Genomic DNA, 20,785 nt, shown 5'->3' with positions numbered 1-20,785 from the left:
CCTGCCGGCTTGGTTGCCCCCAACTTCCCCCCTCTGCCAGCCTGGTTGCCCCTAACTGCCCTCCTCCCACCGACCTGGTCTCCTCTTACTGCCCACCCTGCCGGCCTGGTCGCCCACGCAGCCTGCTGTTCAGTCGTTTGGTCGTCCCTCACTAACCCCCCTGCCGGCCTGGTCACCCCATGCAGCCTGCTGTTCAGTCGTTTGGTCGTCCCTCATTAATACCCCTGCCGGCCTGGTCGCCCCACGCAGCCTGCTGTTCAGTCGTTTGGTCATCCCTCATTAATACCCCTGCCGTCCTTGTCACAGCCTGCTGTTTGGTTGTTACTGTTACTGTGATGGCATCCAGGACAATTTGCATATTCCTCTATTATTAGTATAGATAATATTATATATTATAAAACACAAAAGGTTTTCTCTACAACTGTTTACACCAAAGAAACTGGATTCCGTGAAGTTCATTACAATCTAGAACTACAGTGGATTTCTAAAACCCTACCTGGGGCTTCTAGGAATATTGGCCCCTTCTCATTTCACATATTTGTTTGTTTCCCCACATGTATTCACCTTACCCTCTTTCCAATGATATATCCTCATCCCATCTAAAAGCTAGTTCTGGCCCTGGCCAGTTGCTCAATGGTTAGAGCTTTGACCCACGGACTGAGAGGTCATGGTTTTGATTCTGATCAAGGGCACTTACCTCGGTTTCAGGCTCTCACCCTGACCCCAGTTGGGGTATGTGCAGGAGGCAACCAATTGATGTATCTCTCTCTCATAGATGTTTCTCTCTCTCTGTCTTTCCCCCTCCCTTCCACTCTCTCTAAAAATCAATGGGAAAAATAAATCCTTGGGTGAGGATTAACAGGGGAAAAAAAAGCTCATTCTGATGCTGAAAAAAAAATGCCAATTCCACCTCAGGCAGAAAGAAGTATGACTAACCTAATCTCAGATATGATGCCAGGATAAAAATTACAAAGATACAGGATACAAGTATATTCAAATTGGTATCAACTGATTTTAATTCTATTATATAACCTAGATATATAATTATTTCATTTAGTAAAGTCAATTATCTTTCTTATAATAAAAGAAATAATAATTACTAAAGTAACTTTATAATCCTATTTCACTATTAAAAACAATAGCTACCTTAATAAATTTCTACCCAAAGATATTTAAAAAGCTACAATCTTGCCCAGTCATCATGGCTCAGTGGTTGAATGTTGACCTATGAACTAAGAGGTCACAGTTCAATTCCCGGTCAGGGCACATACCCGGTTGCGGCCTCCATCCCCAGTGTGGGGCATGCAGGAGGCAGCCGATCAATGATTCTCTCTCATCCTTGATGTTCCTATTTCTCACTCCCTCTCCCTTCCTCTCTGAAATCAATAAAAATATCTATAATAATAAAAGCATAATATGCTAATTAGACCAGACATCCTTCTGGACGACCTTCTGGATGAAGCTGCGGTGGCAGGGGCCAAGGCAGAGGCAGCCCCACAGCGGTGGGGGCCAAGCCCCTTGCATGAATTTCGTGCATCGGGCCTCTAGTATTCAAAATAAAAAGCTACAATCTTAAATTTTATACACATATCCCTATGGAGCAAACACACAATAAAGACTACTAATAATATATGCTCCAACTAAAGAGCTTGGGAATTGTAATGGAGAAAATAACTGTGAAAAATGAAAAATTTAGAATGATTCCTGTAAACCAGATAAGATATATGAAACTGTTCCTGTTAGTGATGTCATGGAAAGGAACTCCTAATCTTCCAAACTAAACGTGTAGTATTCACTATTGGTTTTATCCTTATCGTTTTGTCTGACACACAGTGGACTATGTGGAAGGTTTTTGTTTTTGTTAATATTCACCTGAGGATATTTTTCCATTGATCTTTAGAGAGAGTGGGAGAGAGAGGAAAAGACAGAAACATATCGATTGGTTGCCTCCTGCACATGCCCTGACCAGGGCCCAGGCCCGGGAGAAGCCTGCAACCAAGGAACGTGCCCTTTACCAGAATCGAAGCCGGGACCCTTTGGTCTGCAGGCTGACACTCTATCCATTGAGCCAAACCAGCTAGGGTCCTATGTGGAACTTAATGATCTTTCCTCCTTGTCCCTTTATCATAGATATTAGAAGTTTTATTTATGTATTGTAATTGCTTCTATTGTATCTTTCTTTAAGAGATAATAACTTTCTTCCTAGGACCTCTTTCCATTTTATTCAATACTGGTATGATGTATATCCCTACTGAAGATAGCTGACCTCTTTACATGTAGTAATTGAAAACATGCTTAAGCAAAGGGAAGAATGGAGTAATCTAACAGAGGTATTATTGAAATCCTTAGAGAGTTAGTAATTCTAGCATTTAAAAAAGCCAGTGTTCTCAACAGATGAACTAACTGTTGGGTACTTTCAAATATGTTATGATTGATGTCCCAAAAGTTAAAATAACAGCTACCATTATAAAGTTCCAGGCACTGACATATGGTAGTTACTTAATATGCACCATGGTGTTTAAGAATGTGGACTCTGGAGCTAGACTGTCTAGATTCAAATTTCAGCTTTGCCAATTACTATCCTAGCTAATAAAAGAGTAATATGCAAATTGACCATCACTCCAACACACAAGATGGCCATCCCCATGTGGTCAAAGATGGCTCCCCCATGTGGACAGAGATGGCTGCCACAAGATGGCCAGCAGGAGGGGAGGGTAGTTGGGAGGGACCAGTCCTGCAAGGGAGAGTAGTTGGGGCAATCAGGCCGGCAGGGGAGGACAGTTGGGGGTACCCAGGCCTGCATGGGAGGGCAGTTGGGGGTGACCAGGCCTGCAAAGGAGGGCAGTTGGGGAGACCAGGCCTGCAGGGGAGGGCAGTTGGGGGGGACCAGGCCAGCAGGGGAGGGCGGTTGGGGGCAATCAGGCCGGCAGAGGAGGGAAGTTGGGGGTGACCAGGCCTGCAGGGGAGGACAGTTGGGGGGGACCCAGGCCTGCAGGGGAGGGAAGTTGGTAGCGATCAGGCCTGCAGGGGAGGGCAGTTAGGGGTGACAAGGCCTGCAGGGGAGGACAGTTAGGGGCAACCAGGCTGGCAGGGGAGGACAGTTAGGGGCAACCAGGCTGGCAGGGGAGGACAGTTAGGGGTGACTATGCCGGCAGGGGAGGGCAGTTAGGGGTGACTAGGCCGGCAGGGGAGGGCAGTTAGGGGTGACTAGGTCAGCAGAGGAGGGCAGTTAGGGGCAATCAGGCCAGCAGGGAGCGATAGGATCGGGCCTAAACAGGCAGTCGGACATCCCTCGAGGGTTCCGAGATTGGAGAGGGTGCAGGCTGGGCTGAGGGACACACCCCCCATGCACGAATTTCATGCACCGGGCCTTTAGTATATAAAGCAAAAAACTTCTTATGTATATAAGCAAAAAACTTCTTATGTATATAAGCAAAAAACTTCTCTGTGCCTGTTTTCTCATCTATAAATTAGGAATAATAATCATATTACCTCATAAAGTTGTGAGGATCAACTGATTTAATGCATACATGCTTAGTATAGTGCTTTATACATAGTAAGCACTTAAATATGAGCTGCCATTATTTTTACTAATAACACATATTTGTGAGTGTATGAGGACGAAGTTTTAACACTTTAAAAAAATGAGGCTAACCAAAGATTCAGCCATTCTTAAAGTAGTTGTTGTTTCACCATTTTGTACCACATTTCCTTGAACTTCTATTATAGATACAATGTATTTTTATAGTTATCTTTTAGTTAAGGAAGGATTTCATAATCCTGGTCCTATCTCAGGAAATATAGCCAACAGGATTTCCATTACAATAATTAGAAAAATAGCAAACTTTCAGAAAGAATAAACAGAAATTATGAAGACGATCTCCACCCTTTGTCTATTTTTACCATCTGGAAAGGGATGCACTGGAATCATATCTGAGCCAGCCAAGAGCGGGAAAACCTCCACCTGGGGGGCGGGTTTTACTCTGGCGGTCTTCTTCTCCCCTTGCTTCCCTTTGGCCCAGAATCTCATCCTCGCTCTCTGAGGTCTATTTAGAAAAGAAAAAAAAAGGCAAAAATGGAAATCAGCCAGTTCCAGGGATAGTATTTGTAACCATTTTAAGCTATAAGTATGTCTTAGTTCATTTAATATTCACATGTAAATTTAATCATACTTAATTTTTAATTTCACATTTAAATTTTATCTGAAAGGTAAATATTTTCCTCACCTAGAATACAGCAATAATAAGACCTAGACATTATATAATTTCCTAAAATAAATGGCTACAAAGCAGTGGAACAAGGATTCCAACTCAGGTTTTCTAATTCTTAAACTGGTTATCTCTTCATTCTTGTCCTTCTTCTAGCTAAGATTTAGTGTATAGATAACATAACAAGAACAAAAATACTTTAAAAAAATCACTGATATGCCATCACTCTAACACATGTTAGTTTACATTTTGGGGGGTAATTTCTTCCCAGTATTTATCCATATGCATATCCATTTTCACATCTTGTAATCATGATACAGATATTATTTTGAATCTTTCCTCTTGCCATTATGTAACAAAGGTTTTAATGTTACTCTTTTATATTCATGAGTCATCAGTATTATTAACAAAAGCCACCACTTACTTGAGTTGTTATCTTGCTCCAGGTACAGTACTAAGTGCTTGTATAGGATTACTTTTTTAAATTATTACAATTACAACAAGCTTACTTTCAAACTATTATAACCACTTTACAGGTGAAAAACTGAAAGCTTAACCAGTAGCTACTTTTCCCAAGGATGCACAGCTAGTGAGTGACAAAGTTGCAAATCACACCTACTATGCTATATTGCCTCATTCTTCGTGCTTACATACGCTTTTATCACATAAACCAAGGCAACACCTTGAGATAATAACAATAGCTTATATTTACCGACTACATATCAATTATCCTAAGCCCATACTAGGAGACCTATTTGTACGATAGTTTGTTCCTTCATATATTCACTGAGTTAATGAAAAATTTTTTTGAACATCTAATATAAGCCAGGTATTATGCCTTATATATGATATGCGTAATTTTCACAACTACAGCTGACCCTTGAACAACAAACATGAGAGTTAGGGGCACCCACCCCATGCACAGATGAAAATCGTGCGTAACTTTTGACTCCCCAAAAATTTAACTACCTACCAATAGCCCACTGTTGACCAGAAGCCTTACTGATAACAGTCAATTAACACATATTTTTTATGTTATATGTATTATATACTGTATTCTTACAATAAAGTAAGCTAGAGGAAAGTGTTAAGAAAATCATAAGAGAAAACATATCTACAGTACTATATGTATTTATTGCAAAACATCTGCATATAAGTGGACCCAAGTAGTTCAAACCCATGTTGTTTAAAGGTCAAATGTACTGTGATAAATAGGTATTATTATCTTTACTTTACATATGAGCAAATGAGGCTCAGAGGGCTGATGGAGCTGGAAGTTAAAATGGGGTCTATGGGTTTTGAAGCCCATGATCTTTTTTCTTTTGTTTGTTTGTGCTTTTTAAATTTATTTTTTATTTTTTTAAAATATATTTTATTGATTTTTTACAGAGAGGAAGGGAGAGAGATAGAGAGTCAGAAACATCGATGAGAGAGAAACATCGAATAGTTGCCTCCTGCACACCCCCCACTGGGGATGGGCCCACAACCAAGGCATGTGCCCCTGACCGGAATCGAACCTGGGACCTTTCAGTCTGCAGGCCGACGCTCTATCCACTGAGCCAAACCGGTTTCGGCTGTTTGTGCTTTTTTTTAAAGCTTCTTACTAACTTATATGTCCATATAGCATAAGGAGAAATTTTCTACAAGGCTTATTACAAATGGTAGCATCCTTCTGCCATTCTCATTCCTTTTCTACTCCCTGAAAACAATGCTTTTGAATTTAACTGATTCTTTCAATATTTATTGTACTTACATTGCTATCATATTCTTAGCCACAGATAATAATTAAGCATGTTCCACCACATCTTTCCTACACCTTCCACAAACACAGATGTGACCCCAATAGAATCATATCATAATTTTAGTTAGATCAATATACAGTATTTTCTTTTAGTAATTAATTTTCACTATTTTTATTATGTAAATAATACAACTAAAACATGTAGTTCCCTGCATAACCTATTTTTTCTAGAGTTAATAAATGTTGTTCTATACTTGCTTATTTTTCTCCATAGTTTCCCCATTTGTGTATATCTCCTCTCAACATGTTCAAACATAGTAGGTACTCCATCAAGTTTCATGTTCTTGAAATCTCTCTCCCGAGTCTCTCTGATATGGTTTCCCTCAGGGCTTGCTGTACAACCATCAGTTGAGAAGCTACTTTCACCGATATAATAGAGAGTACTTTTGTTGCTTAGCCTATCTAATAAAGAGGGAATATGCTAATTGACCCTCACGCCATCGCAAAGATGGCAGCGCCCACAGCCAATAAGGAGGGACTATGCTGACTGCCCTGCCCTCAAAGATGGCGGCGCCCACAGCCACAAGATGGCGGCGCCCAGTCCCCGCAACCCCGCCGGGGCGGCAGGCATGTGGCAAGGCCAGGCCTGCCCCAAGGCAAGTCCAGCTGCTCTGCACGCTTGCCTCCGGAGTCCCCCAGTCCCCTCAGCCCGCCAGGCGCCCAGGGCTGGCCCAAGGCGCAGGCAAGCCTCGGATGGTGACTGCCCAGCCAACCAGGGCTGCCCGAGGCGCAGGCAAGCCTCAGATGGCGGCTGCCCTGCCACCCAGGGCCACCCGAGGCTCAGGTAACCAGGGCTGGTCGAGGATTGTGCTGCTGGCCGTGGCAGCAGCAGAGGTGTGATGGGGCGTCGCCTTCCCCTGATCGCCGGGTTGCCTCCTGCCCCTGAGGGCTCCCAGACTGTGAGAGGGGGCAGGCCGGGCTGAGGGACGCCCCCCTCCAGTGCATGAATTTTCATGCACCGGGCCTCTAGTTGTTTTATAATGACACTAGAGGCCCGGTGCATGAATTCATGCACAGGTGGGGAACCAAGGCCTGGCCAGCAATTGGGGCCAATGGGGGCAAGGCTGGCCGGGGGAAGGGGCCGCAGGAAGATGACTGGTGGGAGGAAGGGGTATGGGCAGATCGGGGTGGCCGGACAGGGGTGAGGGACTGCAGCCGGGGCTGGCCAGGGGGAGGGGCCGCGAGAGGTAGGCCAGCCGGCCCCCTCATCAGGCTGATAGGTAGGCCAGCAGGCTGTGGGGAGAGACTGGGGGACATTGGCCAGCCGCAGGAGGTAGGCTGTGGGAGCACACTGACCACCAGGGGACAGCTCCTGTCTTAAGCGTCTGCCCCCCAGTTGTCAGTGCGCATCATAGCAACTGGTCAACCATCAGTCATAAGGTCACTTAGGCTTTTATATATATAGACTAGTGGCCTGGTGCATGAAATTTGTGCATGGAGGGGGGTTCCCTCAGCCCAGCCTGTACACTCTCCAATTGGGGACCCCTTAGGGGATGTCTGACTGCCAGTTTAGGCCGGATTGAGCCTAAACTGGCAGTCGGACATCCCTCTCGCAATCTGGGACCGCTGGCTCCTATCTGCTCACCTGCCTGCCTGCCTGCCTGATCTCCCCTAACTGCCCTCCCCTGCCGGCCTGGTTGCCCCCAACTGCTCTCCCCTGCCGGCCAATGTGGTTCTGATTGGTCGGTTTCTATGCCAGCCAGAGTCAAAAGCTCTGCCTCGTAGGCAGCCATTGGCTCCTCACAGTTCATCTAGATTTGGTTCTGATTGGCCGGTTTCTATGCCAGTCAGCGTCTCCGGGCCTATCTCCGGGCCTGATCAGAGAGGCGGGGCTGATCAGCAGCCCCCGCGGAGGCCCGGAGAGAAACAGAGGCACGGCTGCTGGCGAAGCCCGGAGAGAAAGAGAAAAGCAGTGAGTGATCAATAACTGTCACAGAGGCTGTGGATCAGACCCTGCCTCTCTCTTTGGGTCTCTCTCTGGACCTGATCCGCAGGCCCCTCAGCAGTCAGTGCTAAATTGCCATGCCCGCACCGGCAGCAGTCAATGCTGGGTAACCACGGCAACCCAGCACTGACTGCAGGACTGACTTATAGTGTTTGGTCGAGCCTTTGGTCAGTTGTTACAGATCCTGGGTTTTTATATATTGGACTAGAGGCCGGTGCATGAAATTCATGCATGGGGAGGTGTCCCTCAGCCCGGCCTGCACCCTCTCCAATCTGGGACCCCTTGGGGTATGTCCAACTGCCGGTTTAGGCCCGATCCCACAGGCAGTCAGACATCCCTCTCACAATCCAGGACTGCTGGCTCCTAATCACTTGCCTGCCTGCCTGCCTGCCTAATTGTCCCTAACCACTTTTGCCTGCCAGCCTCATTGCCCCCTAACTGCTCCCCTGCTGGCCTGATTGATGCCTGCTATCCTGCCAGCCTGATCACCCCCAACTGCCATCCCCTGCCAGCCCAATTGCCCCCAACTGCCCTCCCCTGCCAGCCTGATCGCCCCAACTGCCCTCCCCTGCTGGCCTGATTACCCCAAACTGCCCTCCCCTCCAGGCCTGATCTTGCCCCCAACTGCCCTCCCCTACAGGCCTGATTGCACTCAACTGTCCTCCCCTGCCGGCCTGGTAGCCCCAAACTGCCCTTCCCTACCGGCCATCTTGTGGTGGCCATCTGTGATGACATGATGGCAGCCATCTTATAGCGGATATCTTGTGATGACATTGCACAACGCCACCTAGGCTTTTATTATATAGGACTAGAGGCCCGGTGCATGAAATTCATTCATGGGGGGGGGGTGTCCCTCAGCCCAGCCTACACCCTCTCCAATCTTGGACCCCAGTGGGATCGCGCCTAAACAGGCAGTCGGACATCTCTCACAATCCAGGACTGCTGGCTCCCAACTGCTCGCCTGCCTTCCTTCCTGATTGCCACTAACTGCTTCTGCCTGCCAGCCTGATCACCCCCTAACCACTCCCATGCCAGCCTGATTGATGCCTAACTGCTCCCCTGCCAGCCTGTTTGCCTCTAACTGCCATCCCCTGCAGGCCTGGTCACCCCTAACTGCCCTCCCCTGCAGGCCTGGTGCCCCCCAACTGCTCTCCCCTGCAGGCCTGGGTCCCCCCCATCTGCCCTTCCCTGCATGCCCGGTCATCCCCAACTTCCCTCCTCTACCAGCCTGGTCCCTCCCAACAGCCCTCCCCTGCTGGTCATCTTGTGTCCACATGGGGGCAGGATCTTTGACCACATGGGGGCAGCTATCTTGATCTTGTGTGTTGGAGTGATGGTCAATCTGCATATTACTCTTTTATTAGATAGGATAGAGGCCTGGTGCATGGGTGGGGGCCAGCTGGTTTGCCCTGAAGGGTGTCCCGGATCAGGGTGGGGGTTCCCTTGGGGCATAGGGCAGCCTAAGTGAGGGGCCTGTGGTGGTTTGCAGGCCGGCCATGCCCCCTGGCGACCCAAGCAGAGGCCCTAGTATCTGGGGTTTATTTATCTTCTACAATTGAAACTTTGTAGCCTGGAGCGGAGCCAAGCCTTCTGCTTGCTCTGTGGCAGCAGCCTTTTCTGTTGGGGTTTATGTATCTTCTATAATTGAAACTTTGTAGCCTTAAGCAGAGGCCTGGGCAGGAGGGTGTGTGGAAAGCTTGGCTTCCTCCATTGCCGGGGGCAACCCTAGCCTCCTGCTCTTTCCACCTCCGTAGCTGCCACCATTTCTGTTTGGATTTGTTTACCTTCTATAAACAAATAGAAGGGTTCTATTTGTTTATAGAAGGTAAACAAGGTTAGGGTTAGGATTAGGGTTAGGGTTAGGGAGCTTGAGTGGAGGCCTAGGCCAGCAAGGGCAGGCGGAAAGCTTGGCTTCCTCCATTGCCGGGGAAACCCAAGCCTCCCTCCTGCTCTCTGTGGCTGTAGCCATCTTGGTTGGGTTTATTTGCATATTCGCTCCTGATTGGCTGGTAGGTGTGGCTTGTGGGCATGGCTTATGGGTGTAGCAGAGTGGTGGTTAATTTTCATATTACTCTTTTATTAGATAGGATATCTTTTGGTATGGGCCTATTTTCAGCCAATTATGTTGGGCTCTCAGTGGTACCTTTCTATCTAGAAATTCATGCCCTTCAGTTCTATAAAATTTATTTGAGTTACTTTATTAATGATTTCATCCCCTCCATTTTCTTTGGTCTATCTTTCCAGAGCTCCTACAAGTGGGTCATTGAATCTGCTGAACAGCTCCTCTAATTTTCTTATTTTTTCTTGTCTCTTCCATCTCTTTGCCTATTTGCTCAACTTTCTGAGATATGGCCTCATTTTTCTAACATGTCAGAGTTGTTTCTTTATACTACTATAACTTTAATTTTCAAAAGCTCTTTTCATTATGAATGTTTCTTTTTCATGCACTCTGTTCCTTTTCACAAATGTAGTCATATTTATTAATACAAGTCTATTGATAATTTTACTTGTCAAAAAAAAATTGTACTTGTCTGTCTTGAATTCCTCCTCCTCCCCCATGGTTTATTTCTTCCAAGTTGTATTTTTTGTATTATTTTTAGTTTATTTCATTTAAGATGTTCCCTCAAATGTGTAGCGATAAAAAAATAGGGTAAAAAACAAGCCCTAGCTGGTTTGGCTCAGTGGGTAGAGTGTTGGCCTGTGGACTAAAGGGTCCCAGGTGCAATTCCAGTCAAGGGCACATGCCCAGGTTGCAGGCTTGATCCCCAGTAGGGATGTGTGCAAAAGGCATCTGATCAATGATTCTCTCTCATTATTGATGTTTCTCTCTCTCTCTCTTCCTCTCTCTTCCTCTCTGAAATCAATAAAAATTTATTTTTTTAAAATAGGGTAAAAAACAAAAAGCTGTTGGAAGCTCCAGTGTGCATTGGGGGGGCTTTCAAACTGTGGTCTTTCTTGTAGGATTATCTGGTGGTTATGTTTTGTAGGGAGAGCCCTTTTACAAATATCTCTATGCCTTTCCTAGAAGGTTGGACAAAAAGTCTCAAAGACTCTAAACCATCTGCTTAGAAGGTACATGAAATGTAGAAGCTGAGTCAAGGAAAAAAGCTGGGCAATCTAATATTTAGTATGTAAACATTCATTAAAATCATCTGTGCCAAATATGTACCCCAATCTTCAAAAGTCTGGTAACCACCAAGTGCAGAGATCTTTGTTTTATTCTTTCTAGGGAATAAGTCTCCTGTTTTCTGCTAGGATTGGGGAAGAACAGTCAACCTGATGCTTCTTTCTCAGCTTTACTCAGTTGGTTTAGGATTCAACTGTCTCATATTTAAATTGATTTTCAGAGAGAAGAAGAAAGGGTGATGGGGGAGAAAGAGAGAGAGAAAGATAGAGATGAGAATGAAACATTAATCAGTTGCCTCCTACGTGGCCCCTACTGGGGATTGAGCCCACAACCTGGGCATGTGCCCTGATTGGGAATCGAACCAGCAACCTTTTGGTGCATAAGATGACACCTAACCAACTGAGCCACACCGGCCATGGCATACAGTAGGTCCTCGGGTTACGTCAGAGATCCATTCCTATGGCGCGATGTAACACGATTATCACCGTAAGTCGGAACCCACCTACATAAGCATCTACAACACTCACATAGAGCACATACACAGCAGTAATGAAGTGAAACAGTAAAAAATATTTAAAAGATAACAATTCCTGACATTTACTTGTAGTAAATAAATAATAAAAAACATAAAGCACATATGTACATATGTCGAAATGATGGAACTTTTTTATAAAAAATTAAATAAATGGGAGATGGCGACATAACCATGAAATGACGTATGTCGAGTCCGACGTAACCCAAGGACTACCAGTATTTAAAATTTGTTTTTACCTTTTTATTGATTTCAGAGAGGAAGGGAGAGATAGAGACATCAATGATGAGAGAGAATCATTGATCGACTGACTCCTGTATGCTCCACACTGAGGATGGAGCCCACAACCCAGGCATGTGATCTCACTGGGAATTGAACCATGACCTCCTGGTTCATAGATCAACGCTTAATCAATGAGCCATGCCAGCTGGGCTATTTACTTTTTGGATACCACAGTTTTATTATTGTTGTCTTGTGCTGTTTTCCTGTTATTGTTTTTGTTATTTTGTCCTGCATAGGTTTTAGCATTTTAGTAATTTTGAAGGAGAAAGTGGAAATTAAATTTGTATACTTAATCTGCTGTCTCCAGCTATATGTTCTTCCTAGTTTGCCAAAATTTACCTCTAGGATAAACTGCTCTGGATTTGGGTTATCTGGCTTATGCCTCTACAATCATTAAGGAATTGCTCTTTAATAGTGTTATGAACCAGATAGATTTCAATGTGATCTTTAAGTATGCAGTGAGGGCCTGACTGCTTTATATAACACAACTAGAGGCCCGGTGCACAAAATTTGTGCACGGGGGTGTGTGTCCCTCAGCCCAGCCTAAACCCTCTCTAATCTGGGACCCCTCAAGGGATGTCTGACTGCCCTCGGGCCTAAACGGGCAGTCGGATATCCCTTCCACAATCCAGGACTGCTGGCTCCCAACTGCTCGCCTGCCTTCCTTCCTGATTGCCCCTAACCGCTTCTGCCTGCCAGCCTGATCACCCCCGAACCACTTCCCTGCCAGCCTTATAGATGCCTAACTGCTTCCCAGCCAGCCTGATTGCCCCTAACTGCCCTCCCCTGAAGGCCTGGTCACCCCTAACTGCCCTCCCCTGCAGGCCTGGTCACCCCTAACTGCCCTCCCCTGCAGGCCTGGTACCCCCCAAATGCTCTCCCCTGCAGGCCTGGGTCCCCTGCAACTGCCCTTTCCTGCAGGCCCAGTCGCCCCCAATTTCCCTCCTCTGCCGGTTTGGTCACCCCTAACTGCCCTCCACTGCTGGCCTGATCACCCACAATTGCCCTCCCTTGCAGGCCTGGTCCCTCCCAACTGCCCTCCCCAGCTGGCCTGATCGCTCACAACTGCCCGCCCTTGCAGGCCTGGTCCCTCCCAACTGCCCTCCCCTGCTGGCCATCTTGTGGCGGCCATCTTGTGTCCACATGGGGGCAGCCATCTTGTGTGTTGGAGTGGTCAATTTGCATCTTACTATTTTATTTGATAGGATAAGGAACAAAGATATTTATTTATTTAGTCTGCTTAATTTTTCTTTAAATATTTTCCAGAGCCAGTTTTGGTAGTAAATATTTTTCTTGAAATAAGTCAATTTTATTTGTACTTCAAGTTCATTTTTAAAAATAAATGTAAAATTACTTTAAAATTTCTTCTTTTCCTGTAATGATTTCTTCATTGTCAATTAAGATACTATAAAATTGTGTTTTTTATTATAAACTGGGTGTTTTTCTTTTTCTTTTAATTTCTCCCCCTAAACACAGTCCATGCCCAACATCATTCTGCACTAGCTCCAGATGTACTACAAAGTGGCCAGAAAAGCACGTAACTACAGAATGATCTGCCTGCTGCCCCAAGCATCCAACGGCACCATACATAGTTATTACAATATTACTGATTATATTTCCAATGTTGTAGTTCTCAATCTCTTCACCTTTTTCACCAAGTCCCCCAGCTCCCACCCTTCTGACAACTGTCAGTCCGTTCTCTGCTTCTATGAGTCTGTTTCTTTTTTATTTGTTGCTTATTTTGTTCCATTATATTCCACATATAAGTGGAATCATATGGTATTTGTCTTTCTCTGACTGGCTTATTTCACTTAGCATAATACCCTCTAGGTCAGTGATGGGCAACCTTTTGAGCTTGGTGTGTCAAACTTCGCCAAAAAACTGAGCATAACTCAGGTAGTGTGTCACTTTGAGGACAAAACATTATTTCGCAAATGTTTCATCCTCAGGAGCAGCAAATGTTTCATCCTCGGCATGCGGCCGCCTTAGCGGCTGCGTGTCATCAGAAATGGCTACGTGTGTCAGTGCTGACATGCGTTTCATAGGTTCGCCATCACTGCTCTAGGTCCATTCATTCTGACGCAAAAGGTAAGACTTTTTAAAAATTTTTTTTTTTTATGGCCAAGCAGTATTTCATTGTGTAAATGGACCATAGCTCTTTTATCCCCTCATCTACTGAGGGGCACTTGGGTTGCTTCCATATCTTGGCTATTGTAAATAATGCTGCAGTGAACATACGCATGCATATATTCTTTCAAATTTGTGTTTCAGGTTTCTTCACAGGGTACTCACTGGGTCATAAGGCAGTTCCATTTTTAATTTTTTGAGGAACATCCACAATGCTTTCTATAGTGGTTGCAACAATCTGAATTTCTACTAACAGTGCACTAGGTTTCCCTTTTCTTCACATCCCAAATATATTTATTTGACAAATAAAAATTCTACATACTCTCTTAAAGAGAACAGAATTATTTCCGAAAAGATTTTTCCAGTTCCATTTGTAAATCACTTAACTCAGAATAAAATCTAAGTCCAAAACTGAAAAATATTTTCAATCTCATCTGGTCTAATCTCTTCTTTTACAACAAAAAAAATCACAAGTCATATAATGATTTAAAGACTTTCCTCAATTCACACTTAGAAAGATAAAGCTCATATTATATATCTGAACTATTACGTGCTTGTCACACAGTAGGTACTTAATACTTGTTGAAAATAGCTAAATTTCAAAACTAATTATTCTGTCAATTATACTTTTGAAAAGAAGCTAAGTATTTAACTATAGTCAATTAGGAAATAAATTATATTATCCCTATTAACTTTCAGCGTATATTTTATACCTTATATCCAAATCTGAAGACTTCTCTCTCACTGCCAACTTCGTAATTTCTCCTTGAGACATAGTCTTATGAAGCTTTGTTTCTTCATCAACCGAAGAAAATCGTTGTGATGTCTGTAATAATTACATATGTGGAAGACTTTAAAACTAAGTAATATATCATAGCACTATAAATGAAATTCAGGTTATATATTTTTTTGAGAATTATACCTATTAAAAACATACAAAAATACATTAATATTATACAGAGATTTACTGACATAAGAGAACCTATTAAAACTCTGCCTGGTGTAATCTGAAGTAAAGAAAACTTGGGTCAATGAAAATGCTAAATAGAACCTACCAGCTCATGTTTTCTGACAGTTTAACTAAAAATGTCAAGTGGAACGATAAGAAAAAAGTTAAACCATCTAAAGATACAGACAAAAGATCCAGGATCTGACAAATATAAGATGCTAAGTACAGTCTTTCATAGCTCATTTTTATGGCTTAACTTGCTATTATAGATTCTTATTATATCCAGTAAAGGATTTAAAAGAGCAAGTACACAGAAAGAAAACAGAAAACAGAGGAGCAAAGAATAAAAAATCATTATTACTGCCAACAGTCTAAATTATGAACAACTTATATGGCTATCCAATTGGGACCTGAATTTCAATTGGCAATTCCTGTGCCATTTGTTTACAATATGACTTTTTAAAGGAGTGAATTTTCTGTTACCTATTCAAGTAATTTCCTAATATTTAATTTTTCTATAGTTATAATATCTTTTCCTTAACCCTTTCGTCAGCTTGACTATGGCCTTAACAACAAAAACTATCTTGAGTTGTTAAAATTTAAAGAACAAACTTCTGCTTCTGGCAAAGATGGAGTAACAGGGACCCTTTTTATCCTTTTGCTGAAATAACCAAAAACAAAAACCCATACAAAACAACATGAAAACAGCACTTATCAAGATGATGGGCAGTTATCCCTGAGAGAAGAGAAAAAAAGGAAGCGCGTCCTACAACTGACCCAGCTTAGTGACCTGAGGTTGTTTCCAGCTGTGACAGGGAGGAAGAACCCAGGTGAAACTTGGCAGACTCTCTGAGTTGAACACATGAAGCTAAAAGTCCAGAGAGACGAAGGTGACCAAAAGTCAGGAGCTTGGAGAGAAGAGGATGCACAGAGAAAGAACTCTGGAGATCTGCAGAGTTTACACATTGAGTATTTAGCTGAGTACTAAGCAACACCTCTGTCGGAAAACTGCCCACGACCAGGAAAAGGCCACCTGCGAGGATGACAGGTAACAGTGCTCCTCCCTCACAAAAGGCCCGTGGCGGTGCCTGTGCCCAGGAATCAGAGCACACGTTTCTGATTCCCAGGGCAGAGTCACGTGCACCGAGAACCTTGTCTCAATAGCCAAGAACCATGCCTCGGGAGTCTAGCCTGAGTACCGCTCTGCTTGAGCCTAACACATTTTTATTTTAATAAAAACTGTGTGTTTAAGCTGTATGAATTTTACTTACATGTAAGTAGTAAAATGATTACTATAGTCAAGTTAATGAACATATCTCCTCACACAGTTACTTTATTTTTTCTTTGCTGATGAGAGCACCTGAAATCTACTCTCTTGACAAATTTCCAGTATTCCATACAGTGAGCCTAACAAACCTTAAAAGGAAAACCTAAAAGGACCAAGTTGCCTCTAGAACAAAGTTTTGGAATATTGCTGGAATATAACAGGCTCAAGAATATTAATCAAATATAAATATCCAACAAGACAAAATTCACAAAGTCAGGCATCCAGTAAGAAATAACTAGGCATGCAAATAAGTAAGACTATATACCGAGAACGAGAAGAAAAATACTAACACAAATGTTATCGAGTACTGGTAGTTAGAGAACTGACTAAAGAGAAAGAACATAAAAGGGCACAGGATTCAAAATGGCATACTTTTAGAGGCATTATTTCTGAGGTAAAAGATGATAAAAAAGGGAGGCAGGTGGGCAGCCATTGAGGAGCAGCAGCCAAGGCTTTGCGCTAGCCCATAGCCAGGGGCCTCAACAAGGGCCACACCACGAACACGAGCAAGCCAAGGCACAGCCGCCACCGGGGATACCTCACCAAGCACACTGAGTTTATGTGGGACGTGATCTGAGAGGTGTGTGGGCCTTGCCCCCTATGAGCGGCATGCCATGGAGCTGCTCAAGGTCTCTAAGGACAAGAGGGCCCTGAAGTTCATCAAGGAAAGGGTGGGACACACATCTGTGCCAAGAGGAGGAGAGAGGAGAGGAGCAATGTCCTTGCAGCCATGAGGAAGGCAGCAGCCAAGAAGGACTGAGCCCCATCTCCTCTGTGTACAATAAAACCTGTTGGGGGAAAAAAAAGGGAAGAAAGGGGTGCCTTTTGGAGATTGGGCATTAAAGAGGAAACACAGAAGGTGAAAATTTATAATCCAGTGCCTGGCCAACATGGCTCAGTGGTTGAACGCCGACCTATGAACCTGGGGGTCACGGTTCAATTCGTGGTCGGGGCATATGCCTGGGTTGCAGGCTTGATCCCCAGTGTGGGGCGTGCAGGAGGCAGGCAATCAATGATTCTCTCTCATTATCATTAATGTTTCTATCTCTCTCTCCCTCTCCCTTCCTCTCTGAATTCAATAAAAATACATATTTTTTAAATTTTATAATCCAGCAATACAAAAGAGAAGAAAAATAATACCGGAAACACAATGTCTCTGCCATCACAAAAACAACCCCAAAAAGGCTGTGTATAAAAGAAACTGAACTTTGCTACACTGGCAGAAGAGAAAGCGCTTGAACTTGTTCTTTGAAACTACTCCAAATGTACAAAACTAATAAGTTGAAACATACAAAATCTACACAAGCTACAGTAAGAAAACCAAAATTCAAACCAAAACAACTCAGTTGGTTAACTCCACTTTCCACTGCCCTCTCCCCTAAAAAAAAAACACACCAAGCTCGAAGCAGAAAACTGTAATTCAAAAATGAATTACACATCCTCACATGTATGAAATACCAGTAAGAAATGAAAAAACATGTTGAATGAATTCAGAAAAGAAATAAAAACATAGTGCAATGAAGACTAACTTGTAAGATGACTAAGGGAAAAAGGTACAAATGAAAATTTAAAGGGACTAAACAAAGACAGGAAGATAATCTATATATATGAAAGCCTAATATGTAAATTGTCCCCTTGGGAGTTCGACCAGGAGACCGGGAGTTCGATCGCTCGCTATAATGTGCACTGACCACCAGGGGGAGGTGCGGAATAAAGGAAGGCCCTGGCTGGCAACTGGCAGCCAGGGAAGGAAGGCCCCAGCCAGCACCGGACCTCTAGTAAAGAATATAAGGTGATATAAAGAAATAAGAAAAAAAGGGTCAGAGAGAAGGTGGCTGAAATGGAAGACAGGAAAATAAGAAAACAACTTATAGTAATTGGAATTCCTAAACAAGGAAAACAATAGAAATTTAAAGCAATAATCCATTAAAACTGTTCATAAATAAGGCAAGACCAGAACTTAAATATTGACAGAGTCCTGCAGGTATATGGAGTAATTGATCTATAATGATAAACTTGAAGACATATCAGAAACTTTAAATATAAAGAAAAAATTCTGAAAGTCTCCAAGTAAAAAAATCAAATAACTTATAAGGGCAAGAAAATTATACTGGCAATAGGCTTACCAAAAATAACAAATAAAGCAAGTAAACAATAAAACATTATTTTTTAAAAATTCAGGGAAAATATGAATCAAGGATATTTTATATGGCCAAGATGTCCCTTCAAATATCAAGCCTCATGAGGAGGATTCCACATCTATGAGCCCTTCATGAGTAATTTACTAGGGGAACACCATCATGCAAACAAGAGATAAATCAGGAAACTTCAGCAAAACATTTAATGTCATCATTCAATATATTTAATAGTATATCTCAGGCAAAAACAAGGATGGGGACTAGGGTAAAAGAGTAATATGGAAAATTACATGTTCTGACAAAGTAGAAACCTAAGAAACAAGAGTAGAAGGGAGAGGAAAAGTAGAGAGTAGAGTAACTCATCAATAGTTGGGTCACAGTAGATGATAATTAAAGAATATTACTCATTAAAAAATTACTGGAGAATAATTGGTTAAAAAGTAGTAAATTAAAGGCATTTTATAAAGTTATATACAAAAGAAAACAACCAATAGAACAAGAACACAACCCTCCCTAAATATCAAAAGAAAATGTTAAAAATAAGAGAAAAAAAACATGTAACATAACACAGCAAATTTGATGTAGCACATTATAAAATTATAAGAGTTGAGACTGCATCTATCAGTTATATTAATAAATATGAATAGATTGAACTCATCTATCAGGGGAAGAAATTTTTAATTTGGCTCGCAAAGCAGGACCAAACTATACTGTGTAGAAAATGCACATCTAAAACAAAAAGATCCAGAATGGCTAAAATAAGGGATGACTAAAAGTATTCTGGGCAAATAGAAATAGTAAGAAAACAGAGGCTGTAATATTACTATTGAGAAGAATTCAAGCAAAACAAAACAAAAGCCACCATTCCCAATGATAAAAGGTGACTTTAACACAACATTCATTGTGTATAAGACAGATCAAGTGTACAAAAAAATAATAAAAATATAGAAGACAACATAATCAATAAGGTAGAGATTATGGATATGTAATAAAATTTTACACTCAAAATAGAAAATACACCTTATCTAATGCACATGATATATTCACAAAAACTGATCACATAATAAACTTTAAAAATACTGATTGTTTCATAGGGAAAGTCCTATGCAATCTTCAAAGAGCAAAGCCACAATGCTATAAACTATCCCTAACTTTCTGGAGGGAATAAAATACACACTCAGTGTATTTAACATTGTGGCTGTTGTGTGAGGGCCACCAATTCAAACCTCTTATGTCATAAACTTTGTTCACTACCAACCAGCTTTCCAACTATCAAGACCACCTCAAAATCACTTGCCTAGATCCCTAAATCCTATACAGAGCCTCTCTTGACTTCCCCTTTCTGAGAAATTACTAAGACCTAATCAAGGTTGATTTTCACTTACTATAAAATAAGTTAATAAACTTAGCCATACTTAATCAGCAGGTTTTTCTAGCTGATTTTGGGGGAGTGGACAGTGGAAAGAAGGAAAACTCAAAACAGATAAGGACTGGAGAGTATCTCAGAGAATAACACACAGAAATAAGAATATAAGAATCGACAGCAGTTGGGTGGGGGGGAATGAGAAATTTAGTTTTATCATACTGGAGATAAAAAAGACAAATTCTGGAGTGCTATTTTGAAGTCAGACCCATAGAAATGATTGGTTTAATTCTGGTGAATGGTAGAAGAAACTATATAGAGAAAACTGTTATGTTACCTATACCAATCCTATGAATAAGGAATAGAAATTATTTTACTAAACTCACCATTCAGAAGATTGAGACTAGAATACTATATAAAAACCACCTTAAAAATACTGCTTAGCATAATGTGTCATTCTTCTTGGGTAAAAGCCAACATAGTGGGTATAAGAACTAAGTGAGAGCAGCATACATAGACTAAACAATTATTCAAATGACAGAGTTAAAAGTAGAAATTTAAAAAAACACACACACCGAAGTCTTAAGGAGGGAAACCACTATTCTTGTTTCCACTCCCCCACAACTGGTTAACAACTGATGAGCAACAATTCATCAACTTAGGAGGTAATGCTTATCAAATTCCCTTCATGTAATTCATTTATAAGCTGCCTTTATCCCATTAGATGTTTCACAACTGGAAAGGATAGATGGCTTCTTCCAAGATAAAATTGACACACATTTTAGCAAAAATCAGTGATGGGATCACTTTGTCCAGTAAAAAACAGAACAAAACAAAAACAAACAAACAAAAGCAAAGCAAAAAAAACTACAAAACAATAATGTTTTTTTAAAGTCCATGTGCCATAGAATAAAGCCCATTTAAAATCCAAGATATCTCAATTTTGAAAATTCAGTAGATTCCATTTAGAAGCAATTAGTCTTCAT

The 20,785-nt window shown here is 42.3% G+C and overlaps 1 protein-coding gene and 1 pseudogene across 1 annotated transcript in view; one reads left to right on the top strand and one right to left on the bottom strand.

Moving 5' to 3' along the window:
• Nucleotides 1-20,785, bottom strand: part of MYO9A (myosin IXA) — a 321,663-nt gene that overhangs the window by 60,157 nt on the left and 240,721 nt on the right. The window contains exons 27-28 of the mRNA XM_008151369.3: nucleotides 14,736-14,848; nucleotides 3,904-4,046 (exon numbers count right to left, since the gene is read on the bottom strand). Coding sequence (XP_008149591.2) covers nucleotides 3,904-4,046; nucleotides 14,736-14,848 — 256 coding nt within the window. The remainder of the gene's footprint in view (nucleotides 1-3,903; nucleotides 4,047-14,735; nucleotides 14,849-20,785) is intronic.
• Nucleotides 16,013-17,058, top strand: LOC103294965 (60S ribosomal protein L36-like; annotated as a pseudogene).

The sequence above is a fragment of the Eptesicus fuscus genome, chromosome 2, assembly GCF_027574615.1.
Source record: "Eptesicus fuscus isolate TK198812 chromosome 2, DD_ASM_mEF_20220401, whole genome shotgun sequence".
NCBI lineage: Eukaryota > Metazoa > Chordata > Mammalia > Chiroptera > Vespertilionidae > Eptesicus > Eptesicus fuscus.
The sequence above is the reverse complement of the archived record's forward strand: the minus strand, read 5'-3'. Positions and strand labels throughout refer to the sequence as shown.